This window comes from Suillus plorans, assembly GCF_016647745.1.
Source record: "Suillus plorans strain S12 chromosome Unknown HD556scaffold_101, whole genome shotgun sequence".
Classification (NCBI taxonomy): domain Eukaryota; kingdom Fungi; phylum Basidiomycota; class Agaricomycetes; order Boletales; family Suillaceae; genus Suillus; species Suillus plorans.
The window spans coordinates 139,444-154,364 of NW_024537485.1; the positions used below are offsets into that span (position 1 = coordinate 139,444).

General features: G+C 46.3%; 4 protein-coding genes across 4 annotated transcripts; 3 read left to right on the forward strand and 1 right to left on the reverse strand.

Annotated features, from left to right (window-relative positions):
• Nucleotides 1-5,158: 5,158 nt before the first annotated feature.
• On the forward strand, nucleotides 5,159-9,045 carry HD556DRAFT_1313907 (uncharacterized protein; the record flags this gene model as incomplete). Its single annotated transcript, XM_041300859.1, has 18 exons — nucleotides 5,159-5,174; nucleotides 5,325-5,352; nucleotides 5,585-5,679; nucleotides 5,742-5,769; nucleotides 5,852-5,889; nucleotides 6,011-6,121; nucleotides 6,180-6,251; nucleotides 6,310-6,384; nucleotides 6,444-6,646; nucleotides 6,917-7,135; nucleotides 7,186-7,368; nucleotides 7,424-7,620; nucleotides 7,673-7,877; nucleotides 7,960-7,968; nucleotides 8,008-8,087; nucleotides 8,157-8,253; nucleotides 8,491-8,550; nucleotides 8,614-9,045. 18 exons carry the CDS (start codon nucleotides 5,159-5,161, stop codon nucleotides 9,043-9,045), a joined length of 2,148 nt encoding a protein of 715 aa, XP_041153419.1.
• A 1,955-nt stretch (nucleotides 9,046-11,000) lies between these two features.
• Nucleotides 11,001-11,742, forward strand: HD556DRAFT_1194780 (uncharacterized protein; the record flags this gene model as incomplete). The annotated part of the gene is made up of 3 exons (XM_041296254.1): nucleotides 11,001-11,231; nucleotides 11,282-11,410; nucleotides 11,464-11,742. Coding segments are annotated over 3 exons (639 nt in total), but the record flags the coding sequence as incomplete, so codon positions are not given.
• Nucleotides 11,743-12,257: 515 nt separating this feature from the next.
• On the reverse strand, nucleotides 12,258-12,739 carry HD556DRAFT_1456179 (uncharacterized protein; the record flags this gene model as incomplete). Its single annotated transcript, XM_041308131.1, has 2 exons — nucleotides 12,258-12,551; nucleotides 12,619-12,739. 2 exons carry the CDS (start codon nucleotides 12,737-12,739, stop codon nucleotides 12,358-12,360), a joined length of 315 nt encoding a protein of 104 aa, XP_041153421.1. The 3' UTR covers nucleotides 12,258-12,357.
• A 231-nt stretch (nucleotides 12,740-12,970) lies between these two features.
• HD556DRAFT_1198091 (uncharacterized protein) lies at nucleotides 12,971-13,141 on the forward strand (the record flags this gene model as incomplete). Its single annotated transcript, XM_041296319.1, has 1 exon — nucleotides 12,971-13,141. A coding segment is annotated over one exon (171 nt), but the record flags the coding sequence as incomplete, so codon positions are not given.
• Nucleotides 13,142-14,921: the final 1,780 nt, after the last annotated feature.

Consider the following 14,921-nt stretch of genomic DNA (forward strand, 5'->3'; position numbering starts at 1 on the left):
CAGAGACTGTACAGGGTTTATATACTACTGAGGACATAATAGAGAAACAGTCAGTGCAGTGCGAGGCTATGCAAGGCTATGGACAGAGCATGTGGGACGACTATCACTAGTCTATCGGAACTTAGTAAAATGAAGATGGAAATGAATAAGGGATGGAAAATAAAGCATACTAACTAATAAGGGAAATACCAAAGGGAAAAGGCACAAAAGATAGGAGCTAACCGGATCCAGAAGTCCAGAAGTCCAGAGATGATTGTGTGATTGGTCCGGGTCCGGAATGCAGGATATGACAGTATCCCCCCTTTAGGGCCGAGCCCATGAGGCATCTGATTTGGAAGTCCGGTCCAGACTTTGGTGAATGCGAGATGATGGGTGGAGCTCATAAAACTAGAACAGGACCTATAAGAAGGCCGGGCGCCCATGAGACGTCTAAAACTTTCCCTCTAATTCCTATTACTGCTTTATTATGTCTAACTCCACTTCCGGCAACAAGAAGTCCGCCTAGCAGCTCCTTCAAGAGAGAAAGGCGGAAATGGCGTGACTTGAGGTGGATGCTCGGAGAGAGGCAGAGGAAGAGGAACGTAAGCGCAAGGAGGTGGAAGAGGAGCAGAAACATATGGAGGAACAGAAGCGGAAGAATATTGAGGAGACACACAAGAGGTTGGCAGATGCTGCGTCGGAGGTAAGTTACATACAGTGTTGTGATTTCCGGAGGTTGATAATGTTAGTCCTCTGGTCTGGCGGATCCAGAGGTCACGTGCGAGATGTGTGTCCTTAGGCGCAAGACTTGCACCTGGGCAGTAGCGTCTAAGACACCTAGAGTGAGTTTCTGCTTTGTCCGGATCTGGATGTTTTGTTGATTTTCTGAAAGATCTGGACCTGTGATCAGTGCTGCGCATCCAAGGAAAAGTGTGTCGGCAAAAATCCACCTGTCAAAGTGCCGGCTGGCAAAGGCAAAGGCAAGACACGCGCATGTCCGGAAGGATCTCCATCCCCCAAGGGCAAGGGTAAGAGATGTCAGCGGAGTCTGGAGGACATTGAAAACAACATGGAAATAGTCTCCAATCCATGGACAGTTATCGGAGAAGACCAGGAATGAACAGAGTATGATGATCAGGCCTGGGTTGCAGCTGCCAACAATATTGTGGCGGAACTGACCCGGACCAACGGGCTTTTGGAAAGAGGTGTTGTGGCGGCAGAAGGAAGCAGAGCTGCTATGGACCGGGTGAGTGAAACCATGCTCCAGTTCATGGAGGAGCAGAGGGAGTTCCAGAACCTCTTCTTAGAGGGTCTGAGGGGTGGATTCCAGATGCATGTGGAGGGAACTCTGGAGGAGGAAAATGCTGAGGGGGCAGAAAAGGAAGCCAGCGGATCCGGCAGAGATATGGAAATGGACTCTTAGGTAGTCGGATCTGAAGTCCGGATGTCGTACACCTAAAATAATATACATATATGCATGTCATTTTTTACTCTTTGTTAGAATTCGGACCCAGCTTATCCGGATATGCTGAGTGGAAATCCGATAGAAGTTCCGGCGCATTTCCGAGTTCAGTTGCAAGTACCCAGGAAGTTTCTTCATCAGTTCCCTCATATCCAGCCCAACATACTAAGTATAGTAGTTGGCAGTGACATCTCCGGCGGTCAATCTTTGAGTCCAGGATTTCAGAGATTTCATATTCTGGTTTGCTGTCGACTAATACCGGAGGTGGCTGGATGCAATTGGGAATGGTGTTTGGAGTTGCAGGTTCTAATTGAGAAACATGGAAGATGGGGTGCATGGATCACATAGTGTCCGGAAGATGGATGGTGAAGGAGTGGGTGCTGGGATGAGCGATGATGTCAAATGGACCGAGATTCTTTTCCAAAAGCTTTTTTGATGGTCGGGTTGAGCGGAAATATTTTGCTTTCACAAAGACCTGATCTCTGACTTTGAAGTCCGGAGCGGGTTTTCATCTAGCATCTGCGGGTCCTTGATATCGTTCTTGGGCATAGGACATTTCTTCTCAGAGGAATTGATGAAGCTCGTCTAGATCTATAGCATAATCCCGGGCGTGGGTGAAGGAGAGATCATGCTCCAGATGTACAGAAATGTTCGGGTGATAACCCTTATTGGCGAAGAATGGTGAGACTCCGGTGGTAGCACCCGGAGCATTGTTGTATGCGAATTCAGCTAAGGGTAACAGTTCTGACCAATTATCCTGCTGATAGTTGCAGTAGATCCGGAGGTATTGTTCTAGGGTTTGGTTAGCTTGCTCTGTTTGTCCGTCGCCTTCCGGATGATATCCGGAAGTGAAATGTAGGATCATATCTAGTGCTTTTCCGAGCGACCAGAAGAAGTGGGAAATGAATTCCGTACCGCAATTGGAAGTAACATGGGACGGAACTCCGTGTTTGGAAAACACATGGAGGAGGAATAATCGTGCGAGGTTCGGAGAGGTGATGGTGTCGTAGGTTGGGATGAATATGGCTTGTTTGGATAGTCGATCTATGACTACCAGAATGGCAGTAAAGCCGGAGGAATTAGGAAGTTGCTCGATGAAGTCCATGGATATAGAATTCCATGGTTTCTCAGGAATGGGGAGTTGCTTCAACAATTTGTATGGTTTGTGTCTCGGAACTTTAGCTTGGGCGCAGGTTGTGCAGGACTTGACATAGTCCTTGACATATGTGCGGATTCTGGGTCAGGTATATTCCCAATGGATAACTTCCAGGGTCTGGTTCTGACTGAAATGTCCAGATAGGGGGTGGTCATGTGTGTTCCGGAGCACTCAGAGATGGAGGTCATTGGATTCTGGAATATATATATGGTTGTCACAGCAGAGGAAACCACTCTCGTCCATTGTCCATCTCGGGTCCGACGTATCCGGAAGATGACTGGAAGTGATAGGGTCATTGGGAAGGGTGGACAGAATGTCCTTATGAAGTTGCTCAACATCCATCAGTACAGCTGCCCGGAGCACCGGAATTGCTAGGTGTGATGCCTGGAGGGACAAAGTGAGCTGTTCTGTGTTAAATATCAGCCAGAGGTTATGTGGATTAACCCGAGTGTAGTCCTTATCCCCCTCTTTGGGGTAGATGTCCCAACGTCTAGTTAAGGAATCAGGCTTTGCTCCGAGTTTTCTGGGTCGGAAACGGATAATGAGGTTGAACTGATGTAGGTATTCCGACCAGTGGGCCTGTCAGCGGGTGAGGAGTTTTGTTGTAGCAAAGTACTCAAGGTTTTTGTGGTCCGTGACAACATCTATCAGCTCAGCAGAGCCTTCAAGGTAATGTTGCCAGGACCGGAAAGCTTCATAGATGGCTAAGAGTTCCTTATCATGGGTGTCATAATTGAGTTCCGGAGCCGAAAGGGTTTGGGAGTAAAAGGCAACTGGGCGGAGCTCCTGGTCTGGACATACTATAGAAAGTATTCCGGCGATAGCATAGTCGGAAGTGTCTGTCTCAACGACAATAGGAACATCCAGTGCGTAAGCACCGGAGCGGTAGTGAAGACTTTCTTGACAGTTTCAAAGGATTTCCGGCAATCCTCAGAGAAATTCCAGGGAGCATCCTTGCGAGTGAGCCATGTAAGCGGAACTACAATGTCCGAGTAGTTAAAGATGAAGCGACAATAGAAGTCGGTGAATCTGAGGAATGATTGAATATCCTCAACTTTCTGGGGTTCCGGCCAGTCACAGATAGTCTGGACTTTGTCAGAGGACATGGTAAGGCCGGCTGGAGATAGGAGGTCACCGAGGTATTCAATTGAGTTGGAATGGAATTCACACTTTCCTGGTTTAGCATATAGCCGATGCTTCCGGAGGCATCGGAGGACTTCAAGGATGTGTTGTTTATGAGATGTAAGGTCTTGGGAATAAATGAGGATGTCATCGAGGTACACAATAATGCATATATCAAGCATATCAGCAAAGATGGTGTGGACAAAGCACTGGAAAGCCGCCGGAGCATTGGTGAGACCCTCGGGCATAACCAACCATTCATATGAGCCATAGTGTGTTCAAAAAGCAGTCTTCCACTCATCTCCTTCTGCTATCTGGACTAGGTGATAAGTGGACCGGAGGTCGATTTTAGTGTAAACTTTGGCGTGGCTTGGAGAATCGAGAAGGTCGGAAATGAGGGGAAGCAGGTAGCGGTCTTTCTTTGTGATTTTATTGAGGCCTCGGAAATCTATGCAGAGATGTAGGGAGCTGTTTTTCTTTTTGACAAAAAGGACAGGGGCTCCATGTGAAGAGGATGAGGAATGAAGAAGTCCGGTCACAATATTCTCATCAAGGAATGTGCGAAGAGCTGTAAGCTCAACCGTAGAAAGGGAATAGATGGTGCCAAGGGGTGGAGCTGCTCCTTCTTCCAAATTGATCTTAAGATCATAGGGATGATGGGGAGGGAGCTGTCCGGCTTTGCCCTTATCAAAGACATCTGCATACTCGTGATATTCCGAAGCGATTCCGGATAAGTTTGGAGGTTTGGAGGAGAGTGTAGCGGAGCGGAGATTGACACCAGAAGGATGAACAAAAATACTGAACTGGACCGATCCCCTAACTTGCAGGCCCGGCAAAAGGCAACTGCATTGATTAGGGAAATATTGGGAACAGTGTTATCAGCGGAGGGACTCGGCGGAGTTATAGACAGGATTTCTGCTGGGGCCAGTGGAAGTGAGGTCAGAGGGGTCGGAGGCACTCCATGAGGAATTGGACGGAAATTGATGCTGCCCTTTACCCAGTCAATCAACAGATTGTGTCAGGTGAGCCAGCTATATCCTAGAACGATGGAACAGGATGAGTCCAATGGAGTAACATAAAATGTTTCGAAGGTAACCACACTGGTCGGAAACTGGATCAGTAAATCTACAGCCTCAGTAATAGTGGTGTTGGAAGTACCATCAAACAGATGGAGTGGAAGCGGAGAGATTGCATAAGTAGGAATGTTATTTTCTTGGATTAGTTTGGTTTCTGTTACGTACTCAAATAGGTCTGTTATGCAGAGCCCTGAGAGGGGCTTCGTCTGCTAACATTCATGACGTAACCAGAAGAATCCGGTGTAGCGAGCGAGACTGGCAACATCGAGTCAGCAGTGATCGCAGATGCGCGTGTCACGTGACTTCTAAGACAGATGTCTTTGAAGTCACTGAAGTCAAAGTAAGGACTGTCTTGTCCAAACAATGACTGTCGATGAAGGTAGGCTTAGGTGCAGCAAGCACCTAAGAAAGTTGTACCAAAGACAAGAGCTGAGAGGCTCTTGAAGGAAGTAGTTTCAAGGGAAGATTGAGTAGATTCAAGTTAGGGAATCTAGTACAGGATGACCGACTACTTATACTAAATGGAAAGGGTTGAGGGCTGGGTTACCGTACTGTAGGTAAGGGTAGAGGGGAAATGGAAAGGGTATAGGTACACTGGCAACACAGCCTGATTAGTGATGGGAGGGCAAATGCAACATGAGACCGAGGAACATTGGACTGAACCAATGGTAGTGATACAATGCACAGCAGGTGCGAGTCAAAGGAGACAGAAAAGGAAAGCCACATTGGTGGCAAGAGTCACGACAAGTCATAGTGCCAAGGCACGTGCACATGTTGGTGCTTTATCAGAGATAAGGTTGAGGAGAGGGTGGAGATGAAGGATGAGAATGGTCCCGAGGATCCGGTCAATGGATATTCAGTAAAGGAGTGCAAGCCAGTAGATGGTAAGGGCGAGGACAAAGGGAAAATGATAGGGGGGCTACATGACCAATGTTACTTGTAACAGTTTCTGTTGGAGATTTTTCCCGAGCATTGTAATGCTCCCGCATTTTAATGTGCCTCGTGGTTATTTTAACCATCATTATGACTGGATTACGTCAAGATTACGACGTATAGACTGAGTTTCAATGACCTTACGTCGTACGATAAGCATGGTATGTGTAACGCTCTCCTTCCTCTACATCCACCACCCGTGATAGACCTCAATGCCCAAGATGCTGCTGACAAAGCGGCAGCGAGCATCTGAGAGTACCCACTGCAATATTTGTGGTTTAGAAATTCGAACTCGAGGATTAGCTTCTCACTTAAAGAAGTGTGAAAAGCAAGATCGGGAACGGCGGGAGGACGAACAACTCGCTGATATAGTTTGGATTGCCGAGCAAAAGGGTAAGCCACCAGATGTTCTGAAGTACTAACAGTTATCTATTTTGATATAATGGTACAGAACATCGCAAGGAGCATCGAAGGCTCCGCAAACAACAGAAAACTCTTCAGAATGCGCACACTGGATCTGCGAGTGAGTACACCACTTCCAGTCTAAGTGATCTTCTTTTTGTTCTGATATAACTACGTAGTAAACCCTGTTGCGATCTGGGCAGCACAAGATGAAGGCGGTGTGGTAGAAAACGAGGGTATAGAGAATGAAATCGGTATCATTTCCTCATTCTTTGAATTCGTCGTATTACTGATTACATTCTATCTACATCAGATATCCAAGGGTCGTCGCCGCATAGACACGAATCAATTGACTTTGACCCTCCTGCGTTTTCCGATGTCCCTGACCTCAATCATCCCAACGAGCCCCCTTATGAACTCGACGACATTAAAGTCGAGTACCATCCGCACAGCAAACAACCTTCAACTATACATCACTTTTCCGAATTTTCCCGTGGTCGCCCTTCAGAGGCTCAGGTACCTCGTAACAACTCACCTTGGGAGCCCTTCCGGACGCGACTGAACTTCGAAGTCGCAGAGATCGCACTTGAAGCTGCGCTGACCAAAGAGCAGACAAACTGATTGCTTGACCTCATTCATCGATCTGCCAGCGGCACAGACACATTTACGTTGCAGAGTCACAACGAGGTTCGCTCGCTATGGGAAATGGCTTCGCAGCGTTATACACCGGTGATTGTTTTCATTTTGTGTATTTCTCAGCGCTGATTAATACTTAGTGTACACTAGTTTCAAAAGGATATAGTATCTGTTGAGCACCACAATGAGACACATGAGTTTGAAATGCACTATCGCCCCCTCTGGGACTGGGCGCTTGATCTATTGCAAGACAGACATCTCGCATACCACTTTGTATTTGATGCACAACATCTTTCCAAATTTAATGGAGAACAATTTGTCCACTTCATAGATGAACCATGGACTGCCAATGCCTTCTGGAATGCACAGGTATGTCTTGTAGGATCTTCTTAGTCTATCGTGTTTCATCACTGTTGTAGTCTCAACTTCCGCCGGACGCAAAGCCACTCGCATTCATTCTATATGCCGACAAAAACAAACTATCTTCTTTTGGGACTGCCAAGGGCTATCCGATTATTGCCTGTATCGCGAACCTTCCCGTTCACATTCGTAACAGCAACACAGCCCTAGGAGGAGGTCGTGTTGTCGGCTGGTTGCCGATTGTTAGGATCTAACAATAAGTGTTGCTACTAGTGTCGTTACTGACTATTTTACTAGGTCGCCGAGGATCAAAAACATACCAGAAAGAAGAGTTTTGTAGACTTCAAAAATGTGGTGTGGCATAAGTCGTTCTACCAACTCCTCCAGTCAATTGAGCTGCATTCAAAAACCGGCTACTGGTTTGAATGTGGGGATCAGATTCGACGCTGTCTCTGGCCCTTGGTACTGATCCTAAGCGGGGATTATGAAGAACAGTAAGTACCAGTTAGTTTACTGCTCTACTACGAGGCTTATCTACTGTAACAGAAGTGTCATGGCATTGATTCACGGTGTGAAAGGCAAATTTCCTTGCCCAATCTGTCTAGTGCCGCAGGATGAGCAGTCAGCCAATCGTGTCTTTGCTTTGCGCACAACTCACAATTCCCAACATGTCCTTCGCACAGCAAGAGCAAAGCGTACAGAAAGGGAACGGGAAGAGGATCTAAAGGCTTATTCACTCCAAAATGTCGAGGTATGTGTTGCTGTACTGCCGCTAACAGACTGGCTGATTTCGTTACATTAAAAGAATGTATTCTGGAAAAATTTTCTTGCAGATGTTCATCGTGCGCTTTCTGTTGACCGCCTGCATATGAATCATGAAGGGTTATGGGAGGACCACCTGTGGAAGGACATTCTCTTCTGGATTTCCGATCTTGGACGGGAAGCTGCTGTCAAACTCAAAGTATGTGATCTTATTTAAGTTCAACGTTGTTATGTGATTTCGTTGTGGTACTGACTACTGCCACTCTAGCTTTGATGCTATCCCACGATGGCCTAACCTTACACACTTTAAAGCCGTCGTATCAGTCGATTTCAACGATGGCTCGTTTCACGAGGATATATCAAAGGTACGAGCGCAAACATTGAACGTGATTTATTTGGTACTAATATGAATTCTTAACTAAAGCTCATTCTCTTTACAGCACAAGATGTCCTATGCTATTCGCAGTCCAAGCTAGGATATCTACTTTTGCGCTGCATCCGGTACAGCAGGGCCAGCATTCTTTTTCAGACATCGCTCTGACAGAGCTTTCACCAACTTCAGAAAAAAGCTAAATGGCTTTCTTAATGTGTTCCTGCCGCAGAACGGTATTCCCTTGCCAGACGGTCCAGGAAGGGTCCTTCATCTCAAAGCCGAGGATCAGGTATGTCCTGCTATTGCTTTATTCGACCCTGCAATTGATCATTCTCAATGATATTTTTGATAGATTACGGAGTTCCGATTTCTGCGAGTGACTTACGAGTCCATGGTTGATTGGCGCATGCGTCAAGACTTACTTCGGTGCAACCCAACATTTTATGGATCACCGAGGTTTGATTGTGTGATTGTGAAAACTGCCGGCAAACCATTCATTGCTCGCCTTGTGTACTTGTTCGGTTGCTCAATCGGTGATGCTGACCTTCATTTGGCCATTATCCATCCTTACGATGTTGGTATTGGTGTTCGTCGAAGGCGGGATGTTGATCTGGGCTTGTGGCGTGTACGTGCCACACCTCGTTCATCATCCGAGATCATTTCGGTCCAGTCGATTATCCGAGGTGCTGCGCTCGCCAAAGATCCGGAGACAGATGGAGATTACTTGGTTATTCACACCGTGGATACGGACATGTTCCTTCGTGTTAAGTCTCTTCAAGCGTAATTACATTTTTAAAGCATTCACGTTTGCATGATCCCCTTGAATTCAGCCTATTTCTGCCGTGATCGTCGACTTCATCTCCTTTAATCTCTTACCCAGCTTCTTTTCTAGTTTACCCTACATCCCCAGGGCATGTCCGCCCTTATTCATTCACAGTGTATTCCGCTTGGATCATACTCCCGGCAAGCAACACATCAAGATCATCCCACCCATTCTGCTCACTATGGCTGCTGTACATGGTCCCATACTACCTGCCCATCCCCTCATTTCGCAATGCTCAGATCCTTCTGCTCACTATGGCTGCTGTATATGACCGGGATCAGGCCTTTTTTCATTTTCGGTGTTCAAGTTCAACCACCCATCAGCATCGTCGTCTCCAGGTATACCAAAACATGAGCCTGTACCGGTACCACTGTCCCCAGCCTCTCGTCTCCAGGTATACCAAAACACAAGCCTGTACCGGTACCACTGTCCCCATGCCATTCTCTCCGATGCATTTGCCCTAATGCGTGGTGACCGCTTCTACACGCTGCGCACTCGTTGCACAAGATGACCGTATTCTTGGTGTATGTATGTACCTCCCTCCTCCACACAAGCCTCCAAATTTACATTTGCCTTGGTATGTACCCCATTTTATCTATCCGCTCAGGTTCTGACAGCCATCAATGTCCTGCAGCTAACGCATCTGCCAGGCACCTAACCTCGAACTTGTCTTCAAACCAGCCTACAAACGCACTCTGTTTCCATCATTACGTTGAATCAATCGTTTGCAATACAAACATAAGTAATTTTAATTCATCGATGTCATCTGATCCGACCAAGACTCACAATGTGTGTTATTATACTCAGTAACGCGTAATACATGCATTGTGCTGCGGTAATTAGTCATCTTTATCATGTATCTGTTCAGTCTAACTTACTTCACCAACTTTAGGACACGGCCTCAATGGCCCATAACCCCATCGAATGACTGGACTTGACATCCAGGTAAGCATTAGCATCAAATCACACTGATATATGATTGATTGCATCAAGGCCTCGCTTCTATCGCATTTTGATATTCGGACGCGACTATGAAACACGCTGTTTCATGCACCCAACACAGTGAAATGTATAAAATATCGGCAAGAGTGTTGACTTGTCCTGTGAGCCCCGCTTTCAAGTCTCTTCTGTTTCGCATACTCTGAATCTGCTGTTCTATCACTGACAGATGTCTGACGAATCTGATTCGAACCTTTCAAGATCATTGGGGCATTCAGGCTCGTACCTAGACTCGGCAGATGAAGATGAAGATGACCAGTGTGTCGCTCCACCAGCCGATGGCGCTTCTGTGGAACATTACCAAAAGGTAGACTCCGTTTATCATGATCATTCCACTGACATTCTGACATATTTCATCTAGTATATCAAGTACCTTCAGCTTCAGCATGGAAAGCTGGAGCAGCGCAATGTAGCTCTGAATGAGAGTAACAATGTACTTAACGCGCACCAGCTGAAACGCTCTCGCAAGCGCCCTCTCAAGGCCCCATCTTCCAATCCACTATCTTTGGCATCCCAGCCATCATCCAGTTTGTCTGCTGCATCGCCTACTACACCGTCTGCCACGTCTGCTACTTCGGCTACGTCAGCTTCGCACAAGGCCAGTGACATCGACAAGCTCATTCTTGGCTTGGCGAAGAAGTACGCGATAACTACGGAAATGTTCCTTCCCGACAAAGTCAATTTTCAGAGCGATTGTCCTGATCCTCCAGCTGATATCTCTAGTCCAAATCGCTATGCAAAGAAATCAACAGAGAAGGACGCACTCATAACGGAGCTCTACACGTCCATTGATTTCGTGTTACATCCTCAGATGCAAACAAACGCCTTCTATAATCAGGTTCGTACTAATTTTACCTTGTCGAAATCAATCCAGCTTATGAAGCCTCACGCAGTTTGGAACCGGAATGCAGCAAGCTCGATCATCATTCATTAATGGGCTACGTTCGGTGGCAGGTAGCATATTCAACATGCCAAACGAGTATTTCATGTCGAAGTATGACCGTAAGTCTGTCCCGCAGGTCACAGACCTCATTGGATGGGAAGCAGGCAAGGGGAAGGTGTTCGATGTTTTCAAGGCGCCAATACTCTACCCCGATAATGTCATCAATGAGAAGAGAGTGTTCAAAAATTGGATGGTGCTCGCAAAGGTGAGGGCTCGTCAGAAAGTGGCCATGGTTACTTAAATTTTGTTCTCAAGGTTGTCAAGGTTGCGGTCTGCGGCAAAATGTCGTTGTTTCCAAAGGCACGCAGTGGCCTGCCTCCCTATGCCAAAATTTGGCAGCTCACAAGCTGCACTCCAGGCCTAATTGCCTTCGGTGTCACATCAGTAAGGTTTCGTTACTTTAATATGCTCTGAGTAGGCTCTTATCATGCTAGTAGATCATTTTTATCCTGTCCCCTGATCAAGAATTCTCGGGCGATGGCATTGGAGCCATATTGTTGATCTCGTATCACTCTGTCTTCCGAACTGTCAAGAAATTCTTTGTTGTCAAAAGGGGACACGAACACGTCAAGAATATTGTGCAGCAAATCAATGATTATATTTTTGACGGCACTACCAAGACACAGCCAGATTGTTCTTTGGACACCGCAGTAGAGGATATCACTGATTCACTTGATCGTGTCATGGCCGCACTTGACGCTGAAAGTGATTCAGACGGCGCATCATTGTATGACGCTGAACCTAGCGCTGAAACCGAAACGCGCTACAAATCCCCTCCCATTTCACTTCCCCCTACACCTGCAGTATCTCAGACTGTCCACAGTACTCCAGTTCCGATAGTTCACAACAACGTTGCAATATCTGGACCTTTTGTGTCTGAATCAATATCTAGCCCAACTCCAAAGAGTCTCCCTGTGACCACGGTACCGCATGCAGCTGCTGCATCAGTCAACATTCAAAGTGTTGAAGCAACTCCTGAGGGTGTACTTGCAGCAGCCGACACTGATACCAGTGCCAAAACGCGGAAGAAGGCAGTTGGCAGGAAGAGGACCAAGGCCGCTGTCAGTGACGCTGATGTTCGCTGCTCTTCTCGCAATACTGGTACCAATGCAAAATGATAGCTGTCATTATATCATTGGAGCTTCCTTAGTATCTAAAATCTAGCTCCCTATACGATACCAATGTTGTCAATGTAAATAAATACCCGCCTTGTATCACATGTCCGTCAACACGTTTGAAGAAGAGTCCGATGAATGATCGCTATCGTTCTGATGAGCTAGTGCAGGTGCAGAGTTGGGTGTGGCCAAGTTCTTACCTTCAAAGAGTCACATTCACTCGCCCAGCTTGTGGATCTTCTCAGCTTCAGCAGTCTCGCCCATGCCCTTCTGTTTAAGGCCACCAGTACCCGTGCCCTTGCCAATTCCTGTGTTGGTATGCTGCAGAGGCCAAAGCACAAAGTTGTACAACTTTGTGAGAACGTGTGGTGGTAGTATGTCGATTTCAAGTTCGATCTCCTCGGTATACTCTGCGTGAGTTGTCACTTAATATCAACATGATCCTAGTATTTAATACATATCTTGGGATTGACTCACTGAACACGAATTTTGGGAATGCCCTCATGAATGATTTGGATGACCTTCTCAAGCTTGATGCGATCAAGACTGGTGATGGCCTCACTCGAGTCTGCTCGAGCCTTGCATCGTCCTTGGCCATTTGTATGATATTATAATTTGATGTGCGCCATCCCAATTGACTTGATCACGTGATTATCATGCTTACTAATGATATTATAATGACAGTGCCATCTTTTCTCATTGCCTTCTTACTCTTAGACTTACAATAAGGGCTTTCAGACTCTTCCAAGGCTTCGCCTTTTGTCCTTATACTCTTCATCTCTTTTAGAAACTTCACTTAGACTTGTACCGCCTTGCTTTATCTTTCACAATGACAACACTTCAACAGTCCAACTCCCAAGGTGTTCGTGCCGACAAGCTTGTCGCTCTCCCAAGCTTGTCATGCGGTCTCTCTTCATTACCTCAAGCCAAAAGCATGGACAGTGTGTCACTATATCCAAACATGTATGCGCAGCGGGCAGCTGAAAGCGAAGCCAAGGTACTTTCTTCGCTTCTCACCACCCGCCACTCGACATTGAACGTGTTTAATGACTTGTAGTGAAACCAACACCCCAATTTTAAATGTTGCTGTCGCTCAACATATACATACTTGTGAGTCTAAGTTCGATTGTATTTAGATTCTTTCTGAATTGCTGCTCACAAATTCCGTCTCAGGAGCGACTCTGCTCTATCGCAGTTTTGCGGCAGCATATGGTGGGTATTTTTCTCTCTCTCTTGGTTCCAGACATTGATTAGACCCTTGCCAATGTCAACAGCTCGTTCGTCGCTCAATCTTCAATGGTTGCAGAAAATTTGCGACAGACGGAAGCCCATCATTATCATTTCTGCTACTTGCTTCTTGTCCTGATCTCTGTGCTCTCAGTTGTCTCTAATTGGTGGTGTCCACCCTGATTCCTCTGCAAGTGCACTCCTCGTTTGCCTGGCCTCACTCCTCCACCGCTTTCGACCCGAAAATGCTGATCCAAACGAACTTTCGCAACCCCGACGCTTTCAGGATTGTCTCCACATGTACTCTTCGCTCATCTGTCGTCACTCATTCACCGCTCTCCACCTGCAAATGATGCACCAAACGAACTTCAACAACCCTCCACGCCTTCGCGGTTACATCTACATGCCCTCCTCGCTCGCCTATCCTCACTTTTCCCCTGCTCTCAACTCAACACTGAAGACATTGAACCTCATACTGTAATGCCTTCGTGCTCACATCCAAATGCCTTCATGGATCTCCTGTCCTCATGCTTCCGCTCTGAACATCACACCAACGAGGAAATTGAGCTCTCACAATGCGCAACATGTCTTCATGTTGTCGAACTGACTCCATCGCAGGACAGGGAGGTATGTGTTTCTCTGGATGTCTGTCTCTGGCATCTGATGAGCTCTATGCAGGTATTGTTTGTTGCTCCGTAAATCCATTTTTTACTTGAGACCAATTGTAATTCTATACGATGTTGATCCATAATAATAATAATTGATGTTTAACGTTTTAACGCTCATTGGAATCTTCCAATGCAAAATTTGGCATCGAAAAGAACATTAAAATTATCATTAAAATGTGTATCAGGATAATGTAGACATCATGAAGATAAGCATTAAGACACCCATTAAAATGGGTATTACAACTAGGCAGACACCATTAAAATGAGTATTACAACTAGGTAGACACCATTAAAATGCGCATTAAAATGTGCATTACAATGCCCACGAAAATGACGCGACATCATTAAAATGCTGACTATTATATAACAATGGGTTATAATAAGCCTGCGTCGTTAGGCCATTTTAATGGATTAAAATGCCATACAAAAACTTCCGACATCTACAAAACAGTGAGAGGAACCACAATCTACAAGGGCCAGAAATGGTGAGATATTGAGGAAGGTAGAGATGGAAACATTTGGCATAAGAGAGTTCAGATCGGAAAGGGAAACAGCATTGAGACGTAGCTCCATTGCACGGGTTGAGTCAACGCAACCCTCGCCCCACATGGAGTCAGGAGGGTTGCGGACTAATTTTTTGTTTCTTCCGAGACCTCCAGTTTGGCTTCCAGAGTTACCATGCTAGCACGACCTTTGGCCACATGGGAAGTGGACTTTAGGCAGTCCCAGGCAGTATGACCGGGTCCGCCACAGAAAAGGCAGAGCTTCTTTTCCATGCACCTCTGGCATTCCTCAGAGGTGAGTTTACCATCTTTTCTGAGCTTGGACCTCAAGTCTGGAAGTTTGGTGGAGGAGGAGGCCAAAGCATTTCCAGATTTTCTGCCA